The sequence below is a fragment of the Pelodiscus sinensis genome, chromosome 12 (genome assembly GCF_052426305.1).
Source record: "Pelodiscus sinensis isolate ZL-2025 chromosome 12, ASM5242630v1, whole genome shotgun sequence".
NCBI lineage: Eukaryota > Metazoa > Chordata > Testudines > Trionychidae > Pelodiscus > Pelodiscus sinensis.
Genome location: NC_143063.1, coordinates 15,001,630 through 15,026,331, shown reverse-complemented (window position 1 = coordinate 15,026,331; position 24,702 = coordinate 15,001,630). Strand labels below are relative to the sequence as shown.

Here is a 24,702-nt window from a genome sequence, read left to right as displayed (position 1 = left end):
GAAACTACAGCCTGCAAGTAGCCCAGACACAAGGCAGTAAGATGAGTGTCTGCTCTTCCCCCCCATGAAAGCCTGAGCGTGGGTGCCCCTGCTGAACCACTGAGGGGAAACACAGGTGTAGTTGCCTTGAACTCTGACTCTTATCTTCACAAACTCCACTAACACATACCAAACCTACTAAAGAACAAAGTCTGTGAAGAGACTGGGAGCAAAAATACCTAATACTTATGCACTCCGGAAAAATGCTCTCTTATAGGATCCACAGAATTATCTTTTCATGCATGGAGAGAAGGAATATTTTATTTAACAACTTTTTTTTCCCAACGTACACCTACCATTAGCAAAACATTGCAGCAAAGAGCCTAGGGCTGTGTCTACACTATAGTTTTTGACAGCATACATTACATTGCTCGGGGGTGAATAAGTATTCCTGTGAACAATATAGTTTACACCAACATAAGCACCTGCGTGCACAGCACAATGTTGATGGGAAAGTTTCTCACATGGACATAGCTTAACTACTCCGGCCTCCTGTGAGTGGCAGAAAGGGTTATGTCTACACTACAGAGTTAGTTCGAACTAACTTAGTTCGAATTAGTTAATTCGAACTAAGCTAATTCGAACTAGCGCGTCTAGAACTAAAAACTAGTTCGAATTAGCGTTTTGCTAATTCGAACTAGCATGTCCACATTGAGTGGACCCTGAAGCAGGGTTAAGGATGGCCGGAAGCAGTGCCGGCAGGGCATCAGAGGAGGACTTAGAGCGTGGAGATGCTGTCTCAGGCTAGCCGAGGGCTGCGCTTAAAGGGACCCGACCCCCACCCCGGACAGACAGTTCTCAGGGGTGCCCCGCTTGAAAACCAGTCCTGGCTTGGAGTGCCCGGAGTGCCCACACTGGGCACATCACAGCACTCGGCCATCAGACCAGCTGCACTTGCCGCAGGCTGCCATCTGGGAAGAGGGGGCAATTGGGAGGCTGCAGGAAAGCTTCCACCCCCAGAAGCCCGCAGAGCCAGCCCAGTCCTCCCCATCGGGGGCTCGTACCCCATTCCTCCCTCACCTCCTTCCACTTACCCCTCCCTAGCCCCCCTTCCTGATGTACAAAATAAAGAAAACGTTTCTTCCAACATTGACTCTGTCTTTATTGAACAAAACTGGGGGAGACTGGGAAAAGGAGGTGGGAGAGGGGAAGAGAAAGGCTGGGAGAGGGGAGGGCAACTAAAATGATCAGGGGTTGGGAACAGGTCCCAGATGAAGAGAGGCTACAGAGACTGGGACTGTTCAGCTTAGAAAAGAGGAGATGGAGCGGGGACAGGATAGAGGTCTCTAAAAGCAGGGGTTGGGTGGAGAGGGTGCATTCAGAAAAGTTCTTCATGAGTTCCCATAAAGAAGGACTAGAGGACATCAAAGGAAAGGAATGGGTAGCAGGCTTCAAACTATTAAGAGAAAGTTGTTCTTCCCAAAGCAAATAGTTAACCTGTGGAACTCCTTGCTGCAGGAGGCTGTGAAGGCTACAACTAGAACAGAGTTGAAAGGGAAGTGAGATCAAGTCATGGAGGTTGGGTCCATGGAGTAGTCTTAGCCAGGGGGTAGGAGTGGTGTCCCTGCCCAAAGTTTGTGGAAGGCTGTAGAGGGATGGCATGAGACAAATGGCTTGGTCACTGTCTTCGGTCCATCCCCTCCAGGGTCCCTAGTGTTGGCCGCTGTCGGCAGACAGGCTACTGGGCTAGATGGACCTTTGGTCTGACCCAGGGCGGCCATTGTAAGCTCAGGGTTCAGGGTCGGGGGTCTCAGTGGACCCCCTTGGTTTTCATGCACACCTGCTCCTGGGTGGCCAGGCTGGCAGCTCTCCTGCCCTAGACGGCCACTTTCCTGTGCCTAGTGCGGAGATCGTGGACAAGGTCCACGATGTCTGCACTAGACCAGGAAGGTGCCCGCCTCTTGCGGTCCCGGGCAAGCTCCCGGGAGCCGCCAGCCTGGTCCCGGGAAGAGGGGGTGGGCTGGGGGACATCGGGTGGGTGGCTCTGTGCTGTGTCAGGTGCAGGGTTTGCTGGCTGGGTGCCGGCAGGCTTGCACCTGGCACGGGCACCGTAGCCAGCCCGTGCCCCTTTAAGGGGTCCGGGGCCGGGAGGGGGGCAATAGAGTTTCCCTGGTGTTGGCCAGAGTGGCCACCAGGGAAACCTGGGGAGGGCTAGCCTCCCACTAGTTTGAATTAAGGGGCTACACACCCCTTAATTCGAACTAGTAAGTTCGAACCAGGCTTAATCCTCGTAAAATGAGGTTTTCCTAGTTCGAACTAAGCGCTCCGCTAGTTCGATTTAAATTCGAACTAGCGGAGCGCTAGTGTAGCGCCTATGAATGTTAGTTCGAACTAACGTCCGTTAGTTCGAACTAACATTGTAGTGTAGACATACCCAAACTGACGAGCGCCCTCTCCTACAACTAGGGATGTTAGATATTGTTTAATTGAATAATCATGTAACTGTACCAAATCTTAGCAGTTACTCCCTAGGGCTACGTCTACACTGGCCCCTTTTCCGGAAGGGGCATGTAAATTTCACCAGTCGTCGTAGGGAAATCCGCGGGGGATTTAAATATCCCCCGCGGCATTTAAATAAAAATGTCCGCCGCTTTTTTCCGGCTTTTAAAAAAGCCGGAAAAGAGCGTCTACACTGGCCCCGATCCTCCGGAAAAAGTGCCCTTTTCCGGAGGGTCTTATTCCTACTTCAAAGTAGGAACCATCCCTTCTTACAATGACTACATAAGAGAGTCTCAGCAGTGCAGTTGCCCTGCTGTAAACTCTGTTATATCCATGCTCTAGATCAGGACTGGACAAAATATGATCTGCGGGTAGATCAGGCCCGCCAAGCCACCGGATTCATTCCACAGGAGCCTTAGCTGGCTCCCTATCTGTCCCACCCCTCGGGCACTCAAAAATGCCAGCTGCGGGGCCATGTGCTTCTGTGAATGCTGAAAGAACCCAGGGGCAAGGGAAGGGGGCAGAGGCTTCACATACTGCTCCTGCTCCCAGGAGCTCCCACTGGCTGGTTTCTGGCCAATAGCAGCTGCCTGTTTACAGGACAGGCACCATGTGAAGTGCCCCTCCCTGCTCATCTCCTGGGCTCAGTGTAGTCAGCAGTTAACATGGCCCTTGTAGCTGCTGTGAGCAGTTCAGGAGCATGGAAGGCAGGGACCCTAAAGAATGTGCTGGTCTGCTGGCCATCCAGGTAAGGTCTCCCAGCCAGAGCCTGACTCTGGCACCCCAGCACTTCCATCCCCCAACCCTCTGTCCCCACCCCATGTAACAAACATTCTGTACCCCTGCTCCAGTCCCCATATATCTTCCCAGAGACTGCATCCCCTCCTACATCCCTCCTCAGGTTACAACCCCCTCCCAGACCCTGCACTCCCTCTTCCTATAACCCTCCCCCAGGCCAGAATCCTCTCTTGCACCCATATCCTCCCAGACCCTGCATCCCAATCCTCTGTTCCATGTCATGACCTACACATCTGCACTCCTACCCCAGGTCACACTCCCCTCCCAGACCCATCTCTTGTACCCCAGTTTGCTGCCCCAGGTCACAATCCCCTCCTTCACCCAAACTCCCTCCCAGATCCCACACCCTCAGTCTCTTACCCCAAGTTCCCTTCTGCACCCAACCTCCATCCCAGACCCCCACACCTACTTCATTAATATAATGGAAGAGTGTTGCCATTGACCACTTACCAAATTCTTGGAGTAGTAAAAATTATTGCCCACCCCTGCACTAAATACTGTAGATTTATTTTGGTTAATTGGCTTGAAAGGAGTCCAAACCATAGTCTGCCTGACAGACTACCGCAATGTGCAGTTTGTTACTTGGATGTTAAAGAGCTGCCCATCTCTAAGAAACGGAAGCTTTTGTTGTTCCTGCTGTTGGCTCTTTTGTGATTTAGTTCCATAACAACTGGGATTAATTGTGAGGCAGAAAGATTAGCACACGTATAAAAGATTTTGAAGTATGCATGATAAAAAAAAAAGTATGCCCTATTGAACATTGTATTCACGCACACTTATAAAGTTCAGTCTGATAGATTTGTGTAAACAGGCTAGTGCTCTGGAAGCCGTTTCACACACCTGGCAAGCGATTCCCTAACTTATGATATTCTGTGTAACAAACCCCGCTCCACAGTATGCAGGTCTGTCTAGTGTTGCTGCCATTTTGCATACAAAAATCACTTGAGGACTCTTCTGTATAACCAGTAAAGCATTTGCAATAAATATGGACTACCATAAAGCTTCCTTATAGTCTTCCAACACGGTAGCTGAATGTAGTCCTCAACAGCTGCTCGCCGTGCTTACATTATAATGAAAACTTTATTATCCAGAAACCATACAGATTCAATAGTCATTGGAATAACATCTTTAAAAAGTGTTCCCATTATTTTTTAACTGAGGGCACGTGCATTCTCTTAAGGTGTTAGGCATGTGGAATTTATAAATTAAGATATCAACTTAAAGGATTTTTTTTTTTTTTTTGCTTCCTGCAATTAATCTGATAGCTAAAGAAAAGTCTCATACACCAAGACCTTTACATTGTAAATATTTGCAACTGCAAGACACTTAGCAGTCAAAATTTGACATTGCAAGCTGAAAAGTTCAAATACATTTTTGTCTGACATTGGGACAAAGTTTCAAGTGAATATTAAAAAACTATACATTAAAAACAGGACGGAGAACAGGCATTCAGAAATTAAGAACCTGAATTAGTTACAAGACGTGGAATACTCACATACAGCTTTCTGTTTTGTTGCCCACTTCAAAAACATTAGTTCTGGAAGACTTTACTTGACTGCATATGCCACAAGCATATGGCTCTAAAGAAGCTCTATGTAGCTCAAAAGCTACATAGAGCTCTGTGGAGCTTAGAAGCTTGTCATTTTCCCCAGCAGAAGTTAGTCTGATAACAGGTATTACCTCACCCATCTTGTCTCTCTTAATATGCCATAAACACTCAAATAATGTCTACCACAGTTGGAAGAACCAACTGTACACAGTACAGCGTACACATAAACACTACAAAATACACGCTTCCTGAGTAGTATCAAGAGGAAAAAGCTACAGTACAACAATAGCACTGATTGCTTTCACTAATCTGTCATAAGGAAGACAGGGAACATACTAATCTTATCCATTACTATCCATGTTGAAATCACTATTAAAAAGAAACAATTAAGAAATAAAGATGTTGCCTGCCAAATCAAACAGAAATATGCATTGATGCGCTAAATATCTGTTGCCCTAACAGAAACAGTGGTATTTGCTTCACTGCATTATCAAACAATTCTGCTTGTTAAATCTGGGAAAGCAATCTTAAATGACTCTGTCAAGATGAATTTAATGTTTTAACTTGTTCCTGGAGTTTTCTATATACAAAGAACTTACCACAAAATGTTGTTCTTTCTCTGTGACACTGAGTGTCCCCCATTTCGTTATAGGCACTTAAAAAGAAAATCATGAGCAGCAGAGGGTTTTTTTTTAAACTTGAGTGAATGGTGTTTATGCCTGGCTGCATTTACTGGCCAATAGGGCTGCAAAGTGGAGATTAAGACACTTAGCATGGGGCTTCACTGTGAAAGCCAAGTTTTAAAAGATCAATAAAAACATAATCAGGCAATTTTGTTATTGGTGTAGGGAAAAGGAGAAAGGATGCTATTTGCTTTTAATGAAACCAAACACTGGTAAGCAACCGGGGAGATGGTAGAGGAAGAAAAACAGAATGAAGCAGAGATTAAATGGAAAAAGACCAGTTGGGGATACCAGAGTTAGGATCCCTGAAAAAGCAGATAAGAATTTTCATGCACATTTTTCATCGGCTGTGTTCCAAGTTTTAAGAGCTGTTTCACCTTTATTTGGAAACAGATACTGTCATCAGACATTTTTAAAATACCTATTTTGGAAGAAGACTAAAGTGAAAATATATAGTCTTGCTATAGAATCATAGAATACTAGGACTGGAAGGGACCTCGAGAGGCCATCGAGTCCAGTCCCCTGCCCTCATGGCAGGACCAAATACTGTCTAGATATTGTCATTTCATGCTTCTGTTCCCCCAACCATTAAAAATACCAGCTTACAATATAAATAGCTTTGTTGCATCAGGCCATCATTACCTATCTGCAGCTATCAAAAAAAAAAAACCCACAGTCATGCAGCAACACAACTTGTAAGCATACTACTAGCCTGATTAGAGCACTGTTCCCTGAGTTCCATGGATTCAACTAAAGCTGTAATACAACTAGCAAATAAGCGTGAAAGTGCATTGGCAAAACCAGAGGTGGCCACTGCCCAAACTAGGTCAGTGACATCAAGCCCATTAGTCTCAATTCCACACACATCACTGAAAAATAAACAGCTTTCCATAGGGCTTATATCTGAGACTGTCATATCTGTACGGGCAGAAGTCAAGCACATCACAGCAGTGAACTGCTTAGCCTTCTGAGGGTTGGAAAGAGTAATAATCTTTATGAAAGATCAGATTTAAGGTAGCAGATTTGTATTTCAAACCTTCTCTTTGCCGCCTCAGCGTTTCAAAGGGACAGCGCTGCACAGCTGATCCCGGGCTCAGCTGTACAACGCTGCTGCTTTGAAGTACCCCCTTTTTCCTCCCCCCTTTGCTGCCTCTATCTGATAGAGGCAGCGGGGGGAAGCAGGGGGAGGAATCAACTAGTCGACTGACTATCCGATACGCATTTGCTTGTCAGACAGTCGACTAGTCCTTAACATCCTTAATTTACATCCCTTCTTCACATGAGGAGAGGTGTCATGGTTTAGCCATAAGCAGGGAGAGTAAGAAGTACCTGAATAGATTGTTTTATTTACAAGTGAGCAAGTTAGCCAATGGATAGAATTAAATAGTCACATGTTAAATATTTTCATTAACAATGTTTTACTTGCATTGCACTTTTGGTTATTTTGATTTACAATTGTTTACAGCCAGGCCCTAAGATACAATCGGATTTGCTCCAATCCCACAGACCGAGACAAACACCTTCAGGATCTCAATCAGGCATTCTTAAAACTTAAATAGAAAAAACAGATTGACAGAGCCAGGCAAATACCCAGGCATCAGCTTCTTCGAGAGGCCCACCAAACAAAATAACAGAGCACTACTGGTCATCATCTACAGCCCCCAACTTAAACCCCTCCAGCGTATCATTAACAATCTACAACCTATCTTGGAAAACGATCCCTCAATCTCACAGGCCTTGGAAGACAGGCCAATCCTTATCTACAGGCAATCCCCTAACTGAAACAAATTATTTCCAGTAACCACACGTCACACTTCAAATGTACTCACCCGGGAACCTACCCCTGCAATAAACTCCATTGCCAACTCTGTCAACACATCAATGCAAGTGACATCATCACAGGACCTAACCACATAAGCCACCATAACAGGCTCATAGAACTACACATCCAAATATGCCACTAACTGCCAGCAACTCCCCTCTGCCATGTATACTGGCCAGACTGAACAGTCTCTATGACAAAGGATTAATGGATACAAAACAGATATTAAAAATGGTATCACACAGAAACCTGTTGGGGAAACATTTTAACTTGCCAGAACAACTAATAATGCAGTGGTCACCAACCCGTAGATTGGGCTCTACCAGTAGATCTTGGAGCCTCTCACAGGTGATCCTAACTGGTTTGGCCAGGAAGCTATCAAGTGCTGGCACTTCGGTTGCCTTTCCACCTACTGTCATGCTGCTCCTACCCTCTGCCTTGGAGCTGCCCCTTGGAAGCCTCCTGTTTGCTGTGTAGGTGTGGAAGGGGGCTGACTGCCAGGGTATCTCTCCTCCCCCAACTCCTGTACCCCATCTCCACACAGAGAGAGGGGGCTGGAGGGAACCTGGCAATGCAAATCTCTGTCACTTTCACAAACACACACTGTCCTTCCCTCTCATCTCCAGACCCAACACGTACATAGGGGGTTGTTACTACTTTTATTGCTTGCAAAGTGGGTTAACCTGGCATGGCTGGAGTAATTATCCCTGTGGTAACTGTGCTCTTGGAAGTGGCTGGTATGTGCCTGCAGCCCCTGAGAAAGTCAGAGCAGGGGGTCTCCACATGCTGTCCTTGCCTGTGGACACCACTCCTGTAGTGCCCATTGATCAATAATGGATAACTGTGGCCAGTAGAAGCTGTGGGGTCAGTGCCTGTAGATGGGGGGCAGCACACGGTGCCATTACTGTATATACCAGCTGCTTACAGGAGTGGTGCAAGGCTGGAGAAGGAGTAAGCCTGCCTTAACCCCACTGCTCCATTTGTGGGACAGCTGTCTGGCTGTTTGAGACTTGAACCCACAACCCTGCCCTCCCCAGACAAATGCCCCATCCCCTAGGACACTGCAGAACCTACCCCACAGCCCTACCTTCAGAGGGGCCCTTATCCGGCTTTCCAAATGTGAAGCTGGCTCAATCCTTGGGCAGCTGATATTGGCTGGGTGGAGGGACCCAAGCCCCCAACTCTGTATTTCTTATTTTGCTTTCCTAATGCGGGAGCCAGCTCCGCCGGCTCCATCACTGGGCAGCCTATGTTGGCTGTCCTAATGCTCCCAGGGTGGACAGGACTTGAGCACCCTTCACTCTCCAGGCAAATGCTTTAGCCCATAGTCCACTCAAGAACCCAGCCCACCTTCCTACCTTCAGAGGGTTCCTTATCCTGTATTGGCTGTCGGGTCACTCCCAGGGTGAAGGGAGCAGGGGGTCGGTTTTGCGCTGGCAGGGGGGTGGGAGGCAGGACTCAAGCCCACCACCCTGTGCTCCCCTCCCACATTCCGAACCCCTTGGCCCAAGACCAGAGCCTGCACCCCAACCCCCTAGCCCTGCCTGGTGAAAGAGAATGAGATCTAGGGAGGAAAGGAGATGGAGTGGGATGGGTGAGGCCTCAGAGAAGGGGTGGAGCAGGGGCAGGGCCTCAGAGAAGTGGGGGAAGGAAGCCGGGCAAGGGTATTTGAGTTTGAGGTAGATCTTACATTGAAAAAAGTGATCTTGTGGTTAAAAAGGTTGGAGACCACTGTTCTAATGTATCTAAACATGGCCGTCCTCTTACAGAATAATTTCAGGAACCAACTAGTGAAAATAACTGGGGAACTGGCCTTCATATACAAATGTGACACATTTAGCCAGGGGCTGAACAAAGACATCTTTTGGATGAGCCATTATATTCAACACACAAATGATATCAGAAGCTAAGTATCAGGTACTTAAGGCCTCATTTAAATGACAACCACTGTAATTGACAGGTTTTTTCCTTCTCTCCCTCTCCTCTCTTTTTCTGCTTTATATTTGACCCTCTGTGTCTCTTGCTCCATATTTGTCATCTGAAGAAGTGTGTTGTGCCCATAAAAGCTCATGATACTATCTATATTTTTGTTAGCCTCTAAAGTGCTATAGGAACACTCATTTTATAAGCTTTTTTTTAGTTACAAACTAACAGCGCTATACTAGTTTTGACAAGAAACTGCAATGGTGAAATTCTACCCTTCAGTTAAGTTTGTAAGGCATCACTTTATGTCCCTATAAAATAAAATTAAAACATTGAAAACGAAAACTTCCGTGAAGCAATCAGACATGGTCTGAGGGAAGGGAAGAATCACATTATGTTTCCCCTAGAATCACAAAGGGGCACAGCTTTATCAAAGCATGAGACACGGGCTCTAGTTGACAGTCAGCATTACCATGATAAAATCTATATTTGCAGGATCAAACAATAACTCAGTCATATTAGGCCATCCAGATGATCAACTGAGCTACCTAGTGCAACATTTAAACATGGCTTTTACTAACAAGCTGCCAAAGTAAGAAGCTCACAAAAATAACTGTGTTTAGTTTCACCACTTCAACCCTGGTGGCAGGGATCATTTTACTGGCCCACAGGGGAAGAAATGGATAGTGTGCCAGCGAGGAATGTTAAATATCAGTTAAATGAATAGTCAATTAACTGCATGAATTCTTATCAGTTCCTCAACTATTCTATAGTCCCCGGGGGTGGGGCCGGCAGCCAGTGTGCTCTGGCCCCACTCCCACGGAGTCCCCTGCCACTAGCAGGAGCTAGTTCATGAGGGGAGCCAGATTAAAATCCAGCTCCCTTCGCAGACCAGCTGCCTGTTGCCCCGCACTGCTGCCTCTGATATAGAGGCAGCAGTGCGGGGTGGCAGCAGCCTCTGTCCGGATGGGAAGGGGGGCAGGCTGAGCGCCTGGACCCAGCGCGAGCTGGAACTGAGCTAGGCTGCTAGCCTGCTAAAAAAATGACTTGCGGGGGAGGGGAGAAATGTGTCTAGTCTATAGTGTTAACCTATAAGCTTTTGCTTATCAGTTAATTGACTATACTATTACATCCCTACTGCCAGCACGCTTATTGCCAGGTGACACCTGCACATGTATGCATGGACTGCCCACATAACAGCACACGCACTTTGGGCAGAATCAACAACTGAATTGTAAATGTACACATTCCAATTACACAAACGTATAACAGCCTATCTGGGGTGACAGCTCCCACCAACTGCCAGTAGCCTACTCACATGCCATACTCACAACTGCCATGGAACATCCTGGAACACTCTCTGCTGCCTGTTGCTCCCCTCCCCTGTGCCCATCCTCAGTTCCAGTCGGCTACTTGCAGAGTTTCCAGGTGGCACTGCCGGCCTTTCGTAGGAGCTTGCCTCACTCTGAGTGCCTCATTACTTGGTTCTCCCTTGCACTGGATGCTTCCCTACTAGAGATCCTCCCCCTTTTTCTTTTGCACTCCCCTCTGGCCCCTAACTTGCTATAAGCATTCCATGACCTACCAGTGCCACAGCAACTGGCTTTCTGCATATAAAAACAGGGCCGGCATTAGGGGTAGCAATCTGAACAGTTGCCTGGGGTCCTCTGCAACATGGGCCCCTGCAAATCTACACTGCTTAGGCTTCAGGGCCCCGGGCCCTGGGCCCTATTCAGTGGGGTGTCTGTATTCTACTCTGGGCCCCTGCACGTTTAATGCTGGCAGTGCTTGGTCACTGCCCTCCAAAAGACCCTGGACTGCTGGTTGAGAACCACTGCCTTACACCTCTACATTAAGGTGGAGGGAGGGTCTCAGAAGCACAGAAGAGACACAGGGCGTTATCGTCTTCTCTGTGCAGTCACAAAAGGATGGAACCCAGCAGGAGAGAAAAGAAGGGCCAGCTGTCTTCTCCCCGGACCTGGAGTTTTCCTTTGCTGGGTCCAGAAAACAGAAAGGGGTCTTCACTTCCCAATCCCTAACTACAAGTCTGGAGATCACTGGCAAACAGGGACAAAAGATTTTCCCCCTTCCTCGAACCTCCAAACTATGGGTCCTGAGGCAAGGAGCTAGCATGTCGGTAGAGGCAGCAAGTCCACGCACAAGGCTGGATTAAAGGCTTTTAGGGGCTGCAAGTTAGGGCCCCAGGCTGGGCAGGAGGGCCCTTTGCCCAGAGCCTTGAATTGTAGCGCTTAAAACTCCAATGTTCCTGGCCAGTCCTTCCTGACACGGGAGGGGGGAAAGGCGGCTTGGCGCACTGCCATTCCTTTGCTCCCTGAAACTGGAGCCGGGTGGCCATGAACACCAAGAAGTGCCATCCCCGCTCTCCTCTTCCCTGAAGGGTCTGCCCCCGCAGCTCCCATTGGCTGGGAATCACAGCCAATGGGAGCTGTGAAGGTGAGGGGCAAAGTGACCTGTTCCCCCACCCTGTCAAACAGGAGCTGCCCCAGGTAAGCACTCCGCACGCCCATTCTCTACCCCAGCCCTGAGCCTCTTCCTGCACTCTAAGGGTACGTCTAGACTACATGCCTCTGTCACCAGAGGCATGTAGATAAGGCTACCAGGCATAGGAAAATGAAGCGGCGATTTAAATAATCGCCGCTTCATTTAAATTTACATGGCTGCCGCGCTGAGCCGACAAACAGCTGATCAGCTGTTTCTCGGCTCAGCGCGGTAGTCTGGACACACGGGTGTCGACATCAAAGGTATTTGTCGACCACCCAGGTATGCCTCCTGGGATGAGGTTTACCTGGGCGGTCGACAAATGCCTTTGATGTCGACACCCGCGCGTCCAGATTACAGCGCTGAGCCGACAAACAGCTGATCAGCTGTTTCTCGGCTCAGTGCGGTAGTCTGGACACGCGGGTGTCGACATCAAAGGTATTTGTCGACCACCCAGGTATGCCTCCTGGGATGAGGTTTACCTGGGCGGTCGACAAATGCCTTTGATGTCGACACCCGCGCGTCCAGATTACAGCGCTGAGCCGACAAACAGCTGATCAGCTGTTTCTCGGCTCAGTGCGGTAGTCTGGACACGCGGGTGTCGACATCAAAGGTATTTGTCGACCACCCAGGTATGCCTCCTGGGATGAGGTTTACCTGGGCGGTCGACAAATGCCTTTGATGTCGACACCCGCGCGTCCAGATTACAGCGCTGAGCCGACAAACAGCTGAGCAGCAGTTTGTCAGCTCAGCACGGTAGCCATGTAAATTTAAATGAAGCGGCGATTATTTAAATCGCCGCTTCATTTTCCTATGCCTGGTAGCCTAATCTACATGCCTCTGGCGACAGAGGCATGTAGTCTAGACGTACCCTAAGTCCCTAACTCCCTTCCAAACCCTGCACTCCAACCCAAAGCCCCAGCTCCAAGCCCACCACAGTAGCCTAGCTCCATCCTATACCCCAAGCCCCAACCCTGAGTCCCCTCCTGGGCCCTAACTCCCACCCAGACCCCACACCACCAACCTCCTGCCCTGAACCCACTCCCACAGTCCAAGCCCCTTCGCCTCAGCCTGGAGCTCCATCCTGCAACCCAAATGCTTCATCCCCAGCACTACCCCAGAGCCCACATCCCCAGTTGGAGCCTTCACCCTAGCCCATCCCCACGCTCCTGCCTCAACACACATCCTACCCACCCCGCACACTGAATCCCTCATTTTTGACCCCACTATGGAGCCTAGGAGTCCCCAAAATATCTAACAGCCCTGAGCCCCAAGAAGAGTTAATCTGGCCCTACCCATTCATCATCTCTATGTCATGCCTATGCCCAGTGATGTGACCCAACCCACACAAATTCTATAAGGGGGATACAGAAATGGAAAACGTTTTGAGAGAGATGAAGTACAACACATTAACATGGAACTTTCAGCAGATATTTGTCAGCCTCGATATATGTCAGATGTTGCCCTTTGGGCACACTTTTGTATAACACAACTAAACTAAAAAGCAGCACACACGGAGCTATGATACGGCACCCTGCCAATATGCAGAACAGACAACTGGGATTTTGATGGGAAATGAAGTTGCTTTCAGAACGTCAGCAGCAGCTAAGTAAGGCAACGTGGATGCAGCCAAAAGCCTGTACTCTCTTCCCTTCTCTACCCAAATGGATCAGATAGCAGTAGCTCCTGCTAATCCCAGTGGTCATTCATTCTACTCTATCCCCTCCCCCACCAGTGTCTGGGAGCAGGAAAGGATCAAATGCTCCACCATGTGGAGAAGGAACAAGTGAGACTCTTCTCCTATGGCCAGTTGAGGAAAAGACCAACTCATGATAAAACTACAAACAGCCTTGTCTGCACATGGATTATACCTCATGTTAATTACCACACATTAAGACTACATCTATACCGCACCCTTCTTCCGCAAAAGCTTATTCAAATGAAGCATGGAGTAGAACATCACCACGCTTCATTTGCATAAATAATATGAGGCCATTTTTTAACAAGAAGCTTTTGCGCAAAAAGGGCCTGTGTAGACGGTTCCTTTTTGCGCAAAACCCCCTCTTATGCAAGAGCTGTTCTTCCTGAAAAAATGAGGAAGAACAGCTCTTGCGCAACAGGGGGATTTTATGCAAAAAGGAGCCATCTACACAGCTCCTTTTTGTGCAAAAGCCTCTTGCGCAAAAATGGCCCCTAATTAATTATGCAAATGAAGTGTGGCGACATTCCACTCCATACTTCATTTGCATACGCTTTTGTGGCAGAAGGGTGCAGTGTAGAAGTAGCTTAAGATGAGATAAGAACAAACATTTTTACTCAGTGATTAATAAATTTGATGGGCTAATTCCTTACACTGATTTTTGTAGGTGAAGGTTAATCCCTAAAAAGCACTTAGGGACTTGGAGATTGAAGGTTTTCAGAGTTAAGAAAAAACTAGGCCAGCAGGTCCCGACCCACCAAAGAAATTTAAAGTCTGGTACAGAAGCAGACTGCCTGAAGAGACAAGTCAGATAAAGGGGGGCAAGGGAGAAAAAGTTTCACTGATGGGAATCTGACACACAAAGTACTTTACCCAAGACTGAACACCACACCTCTAGCTGAGCCTAGCACTGAACCACAATCTCTCAGGTTCCAGACCAATCCCTTAACCACAATACCATGAAGGTGGTTTGTAGCTGCATGGCCCATGTCCACTGCCAACTACTCCAGCTCCCCCCACCTGTGGGCCAGAGCTGCAATCCCCCAGCACCCAGAATCCTCTGTAGCAGCTGGATGCAGTTAAGGAAGCAACGTATTTCTGGTATTACTCTTACCTCAAGAGACTATCATGGCATCTGTTCTGTATGTCATGAAGCAATACGGTAACAGAAATCCAAAAACGTTCACAATAACTGCTAGGTTACCCAATAAGCATCACCCTTAACTGAGATGCAGGAGCAGCCCCCTAACTGTGGCCCACCGAAGGCAGAGGAATGAGCCAGCCCTGCAGAAGTCAGGAGCCAGTCAGCCTACACAGAGGAGTAACGGTAGTTCGGACTAGGAAGCCTAGTCCGAACTACCTAGTTCGTGCCACATGTAGCCGTGCGGCACGGAGTCCGCACTAGCAGACATTTAAAAATGGCGGCGCCCGGCTTTATGCAAATGAAGCCTGGGAAATTCAAATCCCAGGCTTCATTTGCAACTCCGGTTGCCTACATTAACCACCCTAGTTCAAACTAGGGTGGTAGTGTAGACATACCCTTGGAGATTGTATTTGAAGCTTTCTAAATCTGTGTTGGCCTTACAACACACCCTGGCCTGGCACATTAAAACAGTGGGGTTTCAAATTTTTTTTTCTCATCATCCAGTTGAAGAAAACTGTTGATGCCCACAACCCAACATAATTTGACTAGAGCAGTGGTCTCCAGACTTTTTACACCCAAGATCACTTTTTAAATGACAGAACAAACCAAGATATACCACCCCATCCTTCCCCCAAGGTCCCACCCCTTCTTGAAGCCCCGCCCCACCTTCTCTAGTCTCCTCCTCTCCATCACTTGCTATCCTCAACCCTTATACTGCTGCTTTTTTTTTTCAATTCTTCTGTAGGAAGAGGTTTTTCCAACATTTGGCCTGTCTAGACTGGACCAAATGTCAGAAAAACCCCTTATTTTGGAAGCCCCCTTATTCTTCGTGGAAAGAGGAATACAGGGGTTACCAAAAGAGCATGTTTGCTCCTCCACTAAAAAAAGCGGAAGAACAAACATCCCTGGATGAAGAAGAGTTTTTCTGGGATATCTCTGGAATCCTAAAAAACTCCTGCAGTCTAGCTGTACCCTCGCTGTGTTGAGACACGATGTGTAGGCTCTGGGGTGGGAATGAGGGACTTCTGTGTGGGAAGGGGTGAGAGGTGCAAGCTCTGGGAGGAAATCTGGATGCAAGAAGAGCTTGGGAAGGGGATGCTGGCTCGGGGAGGGGGCTCCAGGCCGGACAGTGTTGGGGTCAGATGGAGGGTTGGGGTACTAAGCAAGCCACAGACTTCTGGATGTGAGGGTGCAGGAATTTGGATTGGGGTATGTAAGGGGCTCAGGGCAAGGGGTTCCAGTGTATGATAGGCTCAGATCTAGGGTCTGGGGGAAATGGGGGTACAGGAGTGTTACGATGCTGTGGCCAGATGGGGGCTTGGCCCCAATTGGGGGTTTGTTGGCCAGGCTTCATTTTTAAATAAAATACTATGTCAAACACAAAGTTTCTGCATTGTCTATATTTATGAGAAGGGCAGGGAACCTGTTTTGAGTCAGGGGTCACTGACCCACAGAAAAGTCAGTTGGGGCCACACAAGTGAGATGCAAAAAAAGAACTCCTCCAAAACCCTCCAAGCCTCACTAATGTGGCCCCAGCTGTGCTGGTGGGAGCAGGGGACATGGGACTGAGGAAGGGTGCTAGTGCATGCTGGGGCAGGGGACAGGGTTCTATGGCTGGGGGGAGGGGAAAGGGAACAGGGTGCTGGGAGCGCAGGGGACAGGGTTCTGCAGCAGGGGACAAGGTGCCAGTGGGGACGGGGTTCTGCGGCTGGGTGCAGGGGAGAGGGGGCACGGTGCCAGGAGGGCAGGGGACAGGGTTCTGCAGCAGGGGACAGGGTTCTGCAGCAGGGGACAGAGGTCTCCTCCCCACACAGAGAAGGGAAGCCCTGTCATGTGCCCCCTGCGGGTCCGACTCCTCCTCTCACAGAGCAGGGAAACCCGCACACGCTCCCCCTACGGGGCCAACACCCCTCCCCCCTATCCCCCCATGGAAGAAGGAAGCCCCATTGCGCGCCTCCTCCGGGTCCGGCATGAACCTCCTGCAGAGCAGGGAAGCCCGCACAGGCGCCCCCTCCGGAGCCAACTCCCCCCTCCCACGGAGCAGAGAAGCCCGTGCACACACCCCCTCTGGGGCCAACTCCCCCCTCCCGCAGAGAAAGGAAGTCCCAGCGTGCACCTCTGGGGACTCCCCCGGTAAGCTACCGACATGCCACAGACCTGGGGCAAGGAGCAGCCAGTGCATTTCCGGAACCCACAGAAGTGATGCTCAGCTCAGGACTTCCGTCCACCCAGCAGAAGGCTGCCACTACCTCCATTGTCGCTGGAGGTAGGTAGTGGGGCTTCTTGGGGGTGGGGGAAAATGGGCGGCCCGGAATGCCTCGCGATCGACTGGTCGATTGCGATCAATGGGTTGGTGACCATGGGACTAGAGTGTGGGCTCCCAGGTGAAACTGAGGATAGGAATTTTGGGCTGTAGGAGGGGGCTCCTGCTTTGGGGGGGGTCAGGGCTGGGGAGGAGGGGCTTACCTTGAGAGGCCCCAGTTAGTGGCGCAGTAGGGGTGCTTAGGAGAAGCAGGTTCCCAGCCAATGGGAGTGCAGAGCTAGTGCTCGGTGCAGGGGCAGTGCAAAGAACCTTGTGTGCTCCCCGCCCAACACTCCCCCCTCCCAGGATCTGGGTCTGCTGCCGCTTCCAGGGCACAGCGCACTCTGCGGTGCCAGGACAGGCAGGTAGCTGCCTTAGCACCCCCACTTGATCCCCATAGCAATGAGACCTGACATTCCACCACCCAGTACTGGATCACAACCAGAACTAAAATGTAAAGGTCACTTGCATCACTAGAACCTCCCTGTTTCCATCACTTACCATCACCATTTTGTTTTTATTTTGTCTGTTTAAAATTCCATTGTTGCTTGCAGTTTGTAGCCACTTTGGTCACCCACAGTGGATCTTCTAAATTCCATTTCATTTTAAAAGTCACAGTGAAACATCCACAAAGGCTAAACAGTGACATCAGTAACCAGTTGAAAAGCAGCCTAATTAAAATTCCATTTCCCTACCATCAGCCCCCAGGATACGCCCCTCCCTCTTAAGAGAGATCTCCTTCTTTAAATAAATTAACTGCTAATGAGATGCGGTTTTGCCTAGCAGAAGCAGCTGCAAAAGCAGCCCCAAGACAATGCACAGAGTATTTGCTTCATTATTTAAGCCCTCATTTTACATTTAAAAAAAGTAGCTGTCAGACCTACAGACCAAAGGAATGAGAGGACATAACCACAGTAGGAAAAGCAAACAGCAACCTGAGATTAGATTGTTTATCTATAGTCTATCATAAATTTATTTAGTTGAAGACCATTTAAATATTTACTCCTGTCAACTTTTAACACTCCTATCACAAATCATGAACAATCCTTCCATGTGCAGGACTAGGCCATAAATTCTATACTCTTCTTCACTAAAAAACTTAAATTTAACACAAAGTATCAACAAGTGATTCAGGGCACAAACTGTTTTGAGGGGGAATAGGGCCAGAAGCAGAAGGATGGGTTGGTTTTTTTAATTGCAGGGACATACGGTCTTTTTGCATCAGAGAAAAACCACTGTAACAAAAATTATGTCTCGTCTCCAGTTCAATGACAGTGCTACACAGACAGGCTAGCCATACACTTTAGAGGGATAGCAGAGTTAGTCTGTAACTGGAAAAACTTAAAAAACAACAAATAGCCTTGCAGCACCTTAAAGACTAACAAAACTAGCCATAACTACTCTTTAGTGGAAAGAAGCAGCATTATTTAATTTTAAAAAGCACTTTTAGATGATAGCCTATCCTACAATTGCATTAGGGCATGTCTAAGAAAATAGAACAAAAATAACTCTGATCCCCATTGATTTTAAAAATAAAAAATGTGGCATTTGAGTTAATCTTCCCATACATGTCATCCTTAGACTGCAAAAGGCTAGGACAGATAGTCACTGGGTAAAGTTTTTCACAAGTAAATCTTATGCTTTACAACGTAGCACAACATCACAGGTCTCATGATTACAGACAGATTTTTCCAAGGGTGCTAAGGAGCTATTTGAAATTCCAGCTTCAAATATTCTATCCAAATAGCATTCTAGTTACATAGAACAGAATAAGCACGTCTGAGACCCATTTCCATTTACTGTATGGCTCTTTTACTGTTATTTTAGCTTCCTAAAATATTTTGTCTTACTGTAGTGGCCAAAAGGCCCGGTTCGTAATCAGAGTCCTCTTATGCTAGGCACAGCAGGGACCCTGAAGAAGAGCAGACACTGATCCTGCCAACCCTCAAGCAACGAGTAACTTTATTCACAGGAGCAGCCCCCTTTGTAAAGTCACAAAACAAGAGCTGCGCCGAGCGGCGAAGAGGCGCCCTGCTGCCCGCGGGGCAAAGGGAGGGAAGCAGCTCGGGGCTGGGGGCTTTAACCCGGCGCTTTTACTCTCGCTACCCTGAAAGGAGAACTCGGGAGTGTGCGGCGTCAGCTGCTGTAACGAGCCTGGTTCCCGGCAAGCAGCTGGACTTTGCGAACTCTCTGCCAAGGCTACACCACCCTCTGTCTGCCCGGGAAAGGCATCGCCCGTCCCTTGCATTGTCCCCACAGCAGTCCCGGCTCAGGGCGGCTGAGCTGCGCTGGCGGGGGAACCCCGGAGCCCCCCCCCCCTTTCCAGCGCCGGACAAAGGGAGACGCAGCCCGGAGGCCCCAGCCCGAGCAGAGGCGACACGTCCTGAGCCCGCCCCAGCGCCTGGCCCGGGAGCCCCGCGGGGGAACGTAGCCCGGCTCACCCTCGGAGCTGGCCGTGTCGTAGGGGTCCGCGGGGCCCCGCGCCCCGCCCGGCTCGCTGTAGTCCACCCAGCTCAGCCCTTCCAGGCTGTCGTAGTCCCCGCGCTGCTTGTCCGCCACCGGCACCACGGTGAAGTGCGGCATCTCGGCAGGCAGCGGCGGCTCCCCGCGGGTCGCTGCCAGCCGGGCGAGACGCGCTCCCCGCCAGCTGCGCATTCCAGCCGCGTGCGGTCACTTCCTCTCGGCAGCCCGGGCGCCTCCACCCCACCCAGCCCGCGGGCCGGCCGGCCTCCAAGGGGGGGGCTGGGCGAGGGGGCTCCGCTCGGGGAGGGGGAGGGGACTTAGGGACATGACTCAGTCCAGGAATTGAGGGGATCGCTCCGCTCTGCAGTGGGGGAAGGCGAGTTCGGTGTATCCCGGTGACTCGGAGGAGGATTTGGGGGACCCCACTCATCCAGAGGGAAGGGGACTATCACTGAGCGCGCCAGGGCGGGACATTGGGGGTGCTGCACGCAGCAGTGGTGGCAGAGAGAGAATTCCACTGAGCAGAGAGAGGTTGAGAGACGCAATTCATTCAGCAATGGGAAGAAGGGAGGAGACTTGGGGGACCCGGCTCAGCCATGCCAGGTTGGGAGTAGGGACCCCATTCAGCTGTGCTTAAGTGGGGGAGAGAGTGGAAAGAAAAAGTCAAAGCCGGGATCCAAGCAGCATTGTGGCTGGAGAAGGGAGGGGGCAGTAAAAGGAGAGGTCAGGGCAGAGGTGGGGAGATAAGGCCTTGGGAGAAGTCACTGTAGGGGAAGAGGCTAAGCAATGGCAGGACCGATGAAGACAGGCCTTTCCCATCCCCACGCCAATACCAGGGAAGAGCCCTTCCCCCTGCAAAGCACAGTAAAGCCAGAGATAAGCCACATCTTCCCCTCTGCTAAGTGACAGGGTCAAGGAGCATCTCTTCATCTCCTTGCTGTATTGTATTACCAACTCAGGGTTTCCTGCAAGGAATAGTTATAGGGAGGGGAAGCTCAGCCTGGCAGCCCAATGGAGAGATGGGGCACCTCTTTGGCCGACCCAGGTACCTCAGAAACCTATCATTCTTCCTTTTCAGGCAACTAGAACCCCAATCCATCAAAGATGGGGAATTAGTCTCCTCTGCTAAATAGAGGCTCTTAGGACAAAAAAGACATGCGGAACCCTTCTTTTTGGCTGGCTGTTCAGGACAGCAATTCCCCTAGAACCTAAGGATGATTTCTGGAAAGCAGGAGGCAGGCAAGCTGAGCCAGTTTGTGTGCAAATCTCACAGAGCTCTTCTTGCTGTGGAAAACAGACTGCTACTGTCTCAGAGGGTAGACGTGTTAGTCTGTAACTTAGAAAAAATTAAAACAAGTGGTCCTGTAGTACCTTAGAGACTTATTCTTTTTCCCCTCTCCCCTCTTTTTCTCTTTTAAATGTTGGGGCTTCTGTGCCTTTTGCTCCACTCATCGAAGAAGTGGGTTGTGTCCGTGAAAGCTCTTGATACTATCTATCGATCTTGTGAGTCTCTAAGGTGCTACAGGACCACTCTTCTTTTTTTAAGACTGTGGCATGAAATGTTTATGTCACTTTCCACAAGCTAAGCCCCTCCACATAGAACCTGTCAGGAGGAGGCAGAAACAGGTTCCAGCTGAGCTTCAAGGAGACAGCCAATGGGAGCATCTCATTGATCATTTGGCAGTGCCTGCCTACTCTGAGGCAAAGGTGAATTAGCAGGAGAAGGAGGTCCTTAATTTGAGAGGCACTAGATAGGGAAGGATATTTTTGGACAGCTGTGGAGCTGTTCACTATTCTTTTCTCACAAATATCTATCAGGAACAGTTTTAGAACTGAACAGGTAAACATGGCTGAATCTGAACAGGCAGCAGTATGGCCAATATCAAATGTTCAAAGGTTAGGAATCAGGCTGTAAAAAGTCATAATTAGCTTTAAAATATTTTTTAAATAAACCAAGCAATTGTGCAGTCTTTTTATTTGCCTTCTGAGATTCAAGTCTTTAATGAAGCTGGGGATATTTAAATCCCAGCTTAATTTACATGCCAGAGCCCACCCTCCTCCCTAACTTTCAGGGCATCCCTTATCCTGTGTTGATTGGCTGGCTGCTGCCAAGGTGAGGTAGAGCTTGAACCCACCACCCTATGCTCCCTAGGCAAATGCCCTATCCCCTAGGCCACTCCAGAATCCACCCCACCTGCTTACCTTCCAGGTGTCCCCTCCCACACTCTGAACCCCTTGGCCCAAGACCAGAGTTTGCACCCCAAAGCCCTACTCCAGTCTGGTGAAAGTGAATGAGATTCGGGGACAAAGGGCTATGGAGTGAGCCGGGTGAGGCCTCAGAGAAGGGATGGAGCAGGGGTGGGGTGTCAGAGAAGGGGGGGAAAGAAACAGGGCAAGAGTATTTGGGTTTGAGGTAGATCTTACATTACAATGAAGTTGAAAAAGTGATCTTGTGATTAAAAAGGTTGGAGACCACTGCCTTAGGTGTTTTGTTTAATCTCATCCTGCCTTCTGTACAGAGGAATGTCCTGCTTGTCAAAAGGTACTGATTGTAAGCAGAAATAGGAGACAAACAAGTGAGAGAACTCTCTGTTCACAAGAGCACAATAATAATTCCACTCTTAATTAGTTGGGTTTGAGGATCCATGCTGTGGAGCAACTGCTGCCAAAAGGGATGCAGGTTTTTCAGTTCACTTAACACATTTACTGATGGACCACCTCTGGGAAAAGCCAGAACAATTGCACTCCCTTTGCAATAAGAGAGGTGGAAGGACTTCTGAGAAAGAAAACAGTTTTCTATCATCTACATTTTATTTATGTCTTTTCACAGTGTTAACAAACTGAAATGTGTCTGGTTGGTTTGGAGCATTCCACTTGTTTTGCTGTGAAGCATCTTCTCATTTCCCTATTTCTGACCAGATACATGTATTTTCTTAATTTTAAAATATTTGAATATTTAGGGTTGGATTTTCATTGATCCTGTGGAAGTCAATGTCCAGTGACTTCAATTGGAGCAGTTAGTCTGAGCACTTCTGAAAATCTACCTCAACTTTAGGTTTTAAAAACACAGATATTACCACATCAGATGAGACCATTGTTCCATCTAGTCAATATCTTGTCTTTGACAGTGTCAGGTATCAACTGCTCCACAGGGAAGTGCAAAGAATCCCACATTTCTCAATTATGGGATGCCTGATCTTGAGGATAATTTTCTAACCCTTCAATTTGAGGTTGAATAAAGTCTGCCTCATATGTCATACACTCACACAAAACTGAAGTAGTTATTAGAACTATAATCATTTTCTGCAGATGCTGGATTAGCAAAAGCAGTTGCCTGTCAATCAAGTTCACATAAAAAGTCAGAAAATGCTTTCTCAAGAGTAAAAATTAACAGGTTAACCTCTTATCTGAAGTTTCTCTCACCTAAAGTTCCCTCCCTGTGTTTCCAACCACACTCGACTGAAACCCCTTTTTCATGAAGCAAAGCTGCAGTCTGATAACTTCCTCAGCAAAGAGAGTATCTTCTCTGCCCCACAAATCTAGTCAAGCATATCTTTGTTGTAAACCTCAAGATAAGGTTCTCTCCCCTGCTGTATTTCTCCTTCTGTTAGTACCTTTCTGAGGGCTTGTCCACAATACTATTTCACTGCCCTTTTACTTTCTCTCTGTTTTTTCTTGCAATTTGCATTTAGTTCAGACTATTGATAAGAAGCCCATTGTGAATGAGGCCATACTCAATTTACAACTAATTCAGGGATAAACATCTCATTTGACAGAGAAACTGTTTTTCTCCTTTGCTGGTGACCAAGCCCTGCCCTGTCACAAACTCTAAGAACATATTTTCAATATATATAAGTAACTTGTCACATTTGTACATTCATTTCATAATGATATTGATGACCAGTGTGACATCGACTTTTGTGTAAGATCTCACGTCATGCTTTGGTAAACTTGAATGTACATATGAGACTCAAAGGATCTCTTTGACCATTCTGCACTCTTGGGGTATATCTAGACTACATGCCTCTGGCGACAGAGGCGTGTAAATTAGACTACCCAACATAGTCAATGAAGCTGGGATTTAAATATCCCCGGCTTCATTAAAATAAAAATAGCTGCCGCGCTGTGCCGGCTCAGCTGATCGTCGGCACAGCGCGGCAGTCAAGACGTGGATCGGTAGACAGGGAACGCCTTTGTCGACTGCTCCTGTAAACCTCATTTCACGAGGCATAAGGGAGTGGTCAACAAAGGCGTTCCCTGTCAACCTATCTGCATCTTGACTGCCGTGCTATGCCGATGATCAGCTGAGCCGGCATAGCGCGGCAGCCATTTTTATTTTAATGAAAAGCTGGGGACATTTAAATCCCGGCTTAACTGACTATGTCGGGTAGTCTACTTTACATGCCTCTCTTGCTAGAAGCATATAGTCTAGACATACCCTTGCAGTTGGCATTAAAAATGTCTGAGGTCACAGTCTGGCCGGGAATTATTTGCCTTCTTCAGATGCTTCTGTTTGTATCTAGACTGTTTGTATCTGGACTGTCTCAGAAAGTGCAAGCGTTTGAAGAACCAGCCATCTTGGTTTCCATTCATTACAGCTATTGCACTGAATATATTTCAGCGGAGAAAAAAAAAACTTCTGCATTCACACTTGTGTCCACCACTCCCATTTTGTTGTTGAAAGGGAATTGTACCTGCATCTCTGAAGAGGCAATTTGCCCCTAGGGAACTATGCAAATTTGAGGGTGAGATATCCTTTTGTATAAATAGCTTGGGTTACTGGTTACTGGCAGGTTCATAATTAAAGATAAGACCTTGCTTCTCCATAACTTTGTTTTGTAGTATCTAGATTAAAAGGGAACAGGAATTTTAGCTGGGGTATTAGGGATCTAATAACATACTGAGAATTGAAGAAAGTAACTGGACTTACTGTTATACTGACTAATGCAGTTTATTGTTCATCTTAATTTCTTTTCTTCACTGAAAATACTAACTATTATTTATGAATGACACAAATGACAGTTACTCAGCCAGTTAAAAGTGTTGACTGATATGGTCAGGAGCCATTTGTGGGATCAGATGTTCGGTTTCTCTAGTGGCATCATTCCGTTTGCCTAAGATATATCACCCATTGTCTCTCATCATACCAAAGGGGTGAACAAGAAAATTGTAGGTTATTGGCCTGCTCATCTAAAAGACCCATTACCGACAGAGAAGTGGTCTGGATTTTTATGTTAATATATAAATGAATTCAGTGAACTGATAGCACCTTGAAAGCAGAAATGATGAGAGTAAAAGACCTACATATTCCTTTGCTTTCCTCTTTTCCAAAGGAGGAGAAA

The 24,702-nt window shown here is 48.1% G+C and overlaps 1 protein-coding gene across 1 annotated transcript in view; it reads right to left on the bottom strand.

Annotated features, from left to right (window-relative positions):
• SLC12A4 (solute carrier family 12 member 4) overlaps window positions 1-19,509 on the bottom strand; it is a 90,040-nt gene extending 70,531 nt beyond the window's left edge. The window contains exon 1 of the mRNA XM_006121105.5: window positions 19,339-19,509. Coding sequence (XP_006121167.2) covers window positions 19,339-19,480 — 142 coding nt within the window. The 5' untranslated portion in view covers window positions 19,481-19,509. The remainder of the gene's footprint in view (window positions 1-19,338) is intronic.
• Between the last annotated feature and the right edge of the window lie 5,193 nt (window positions 19,510-24,702).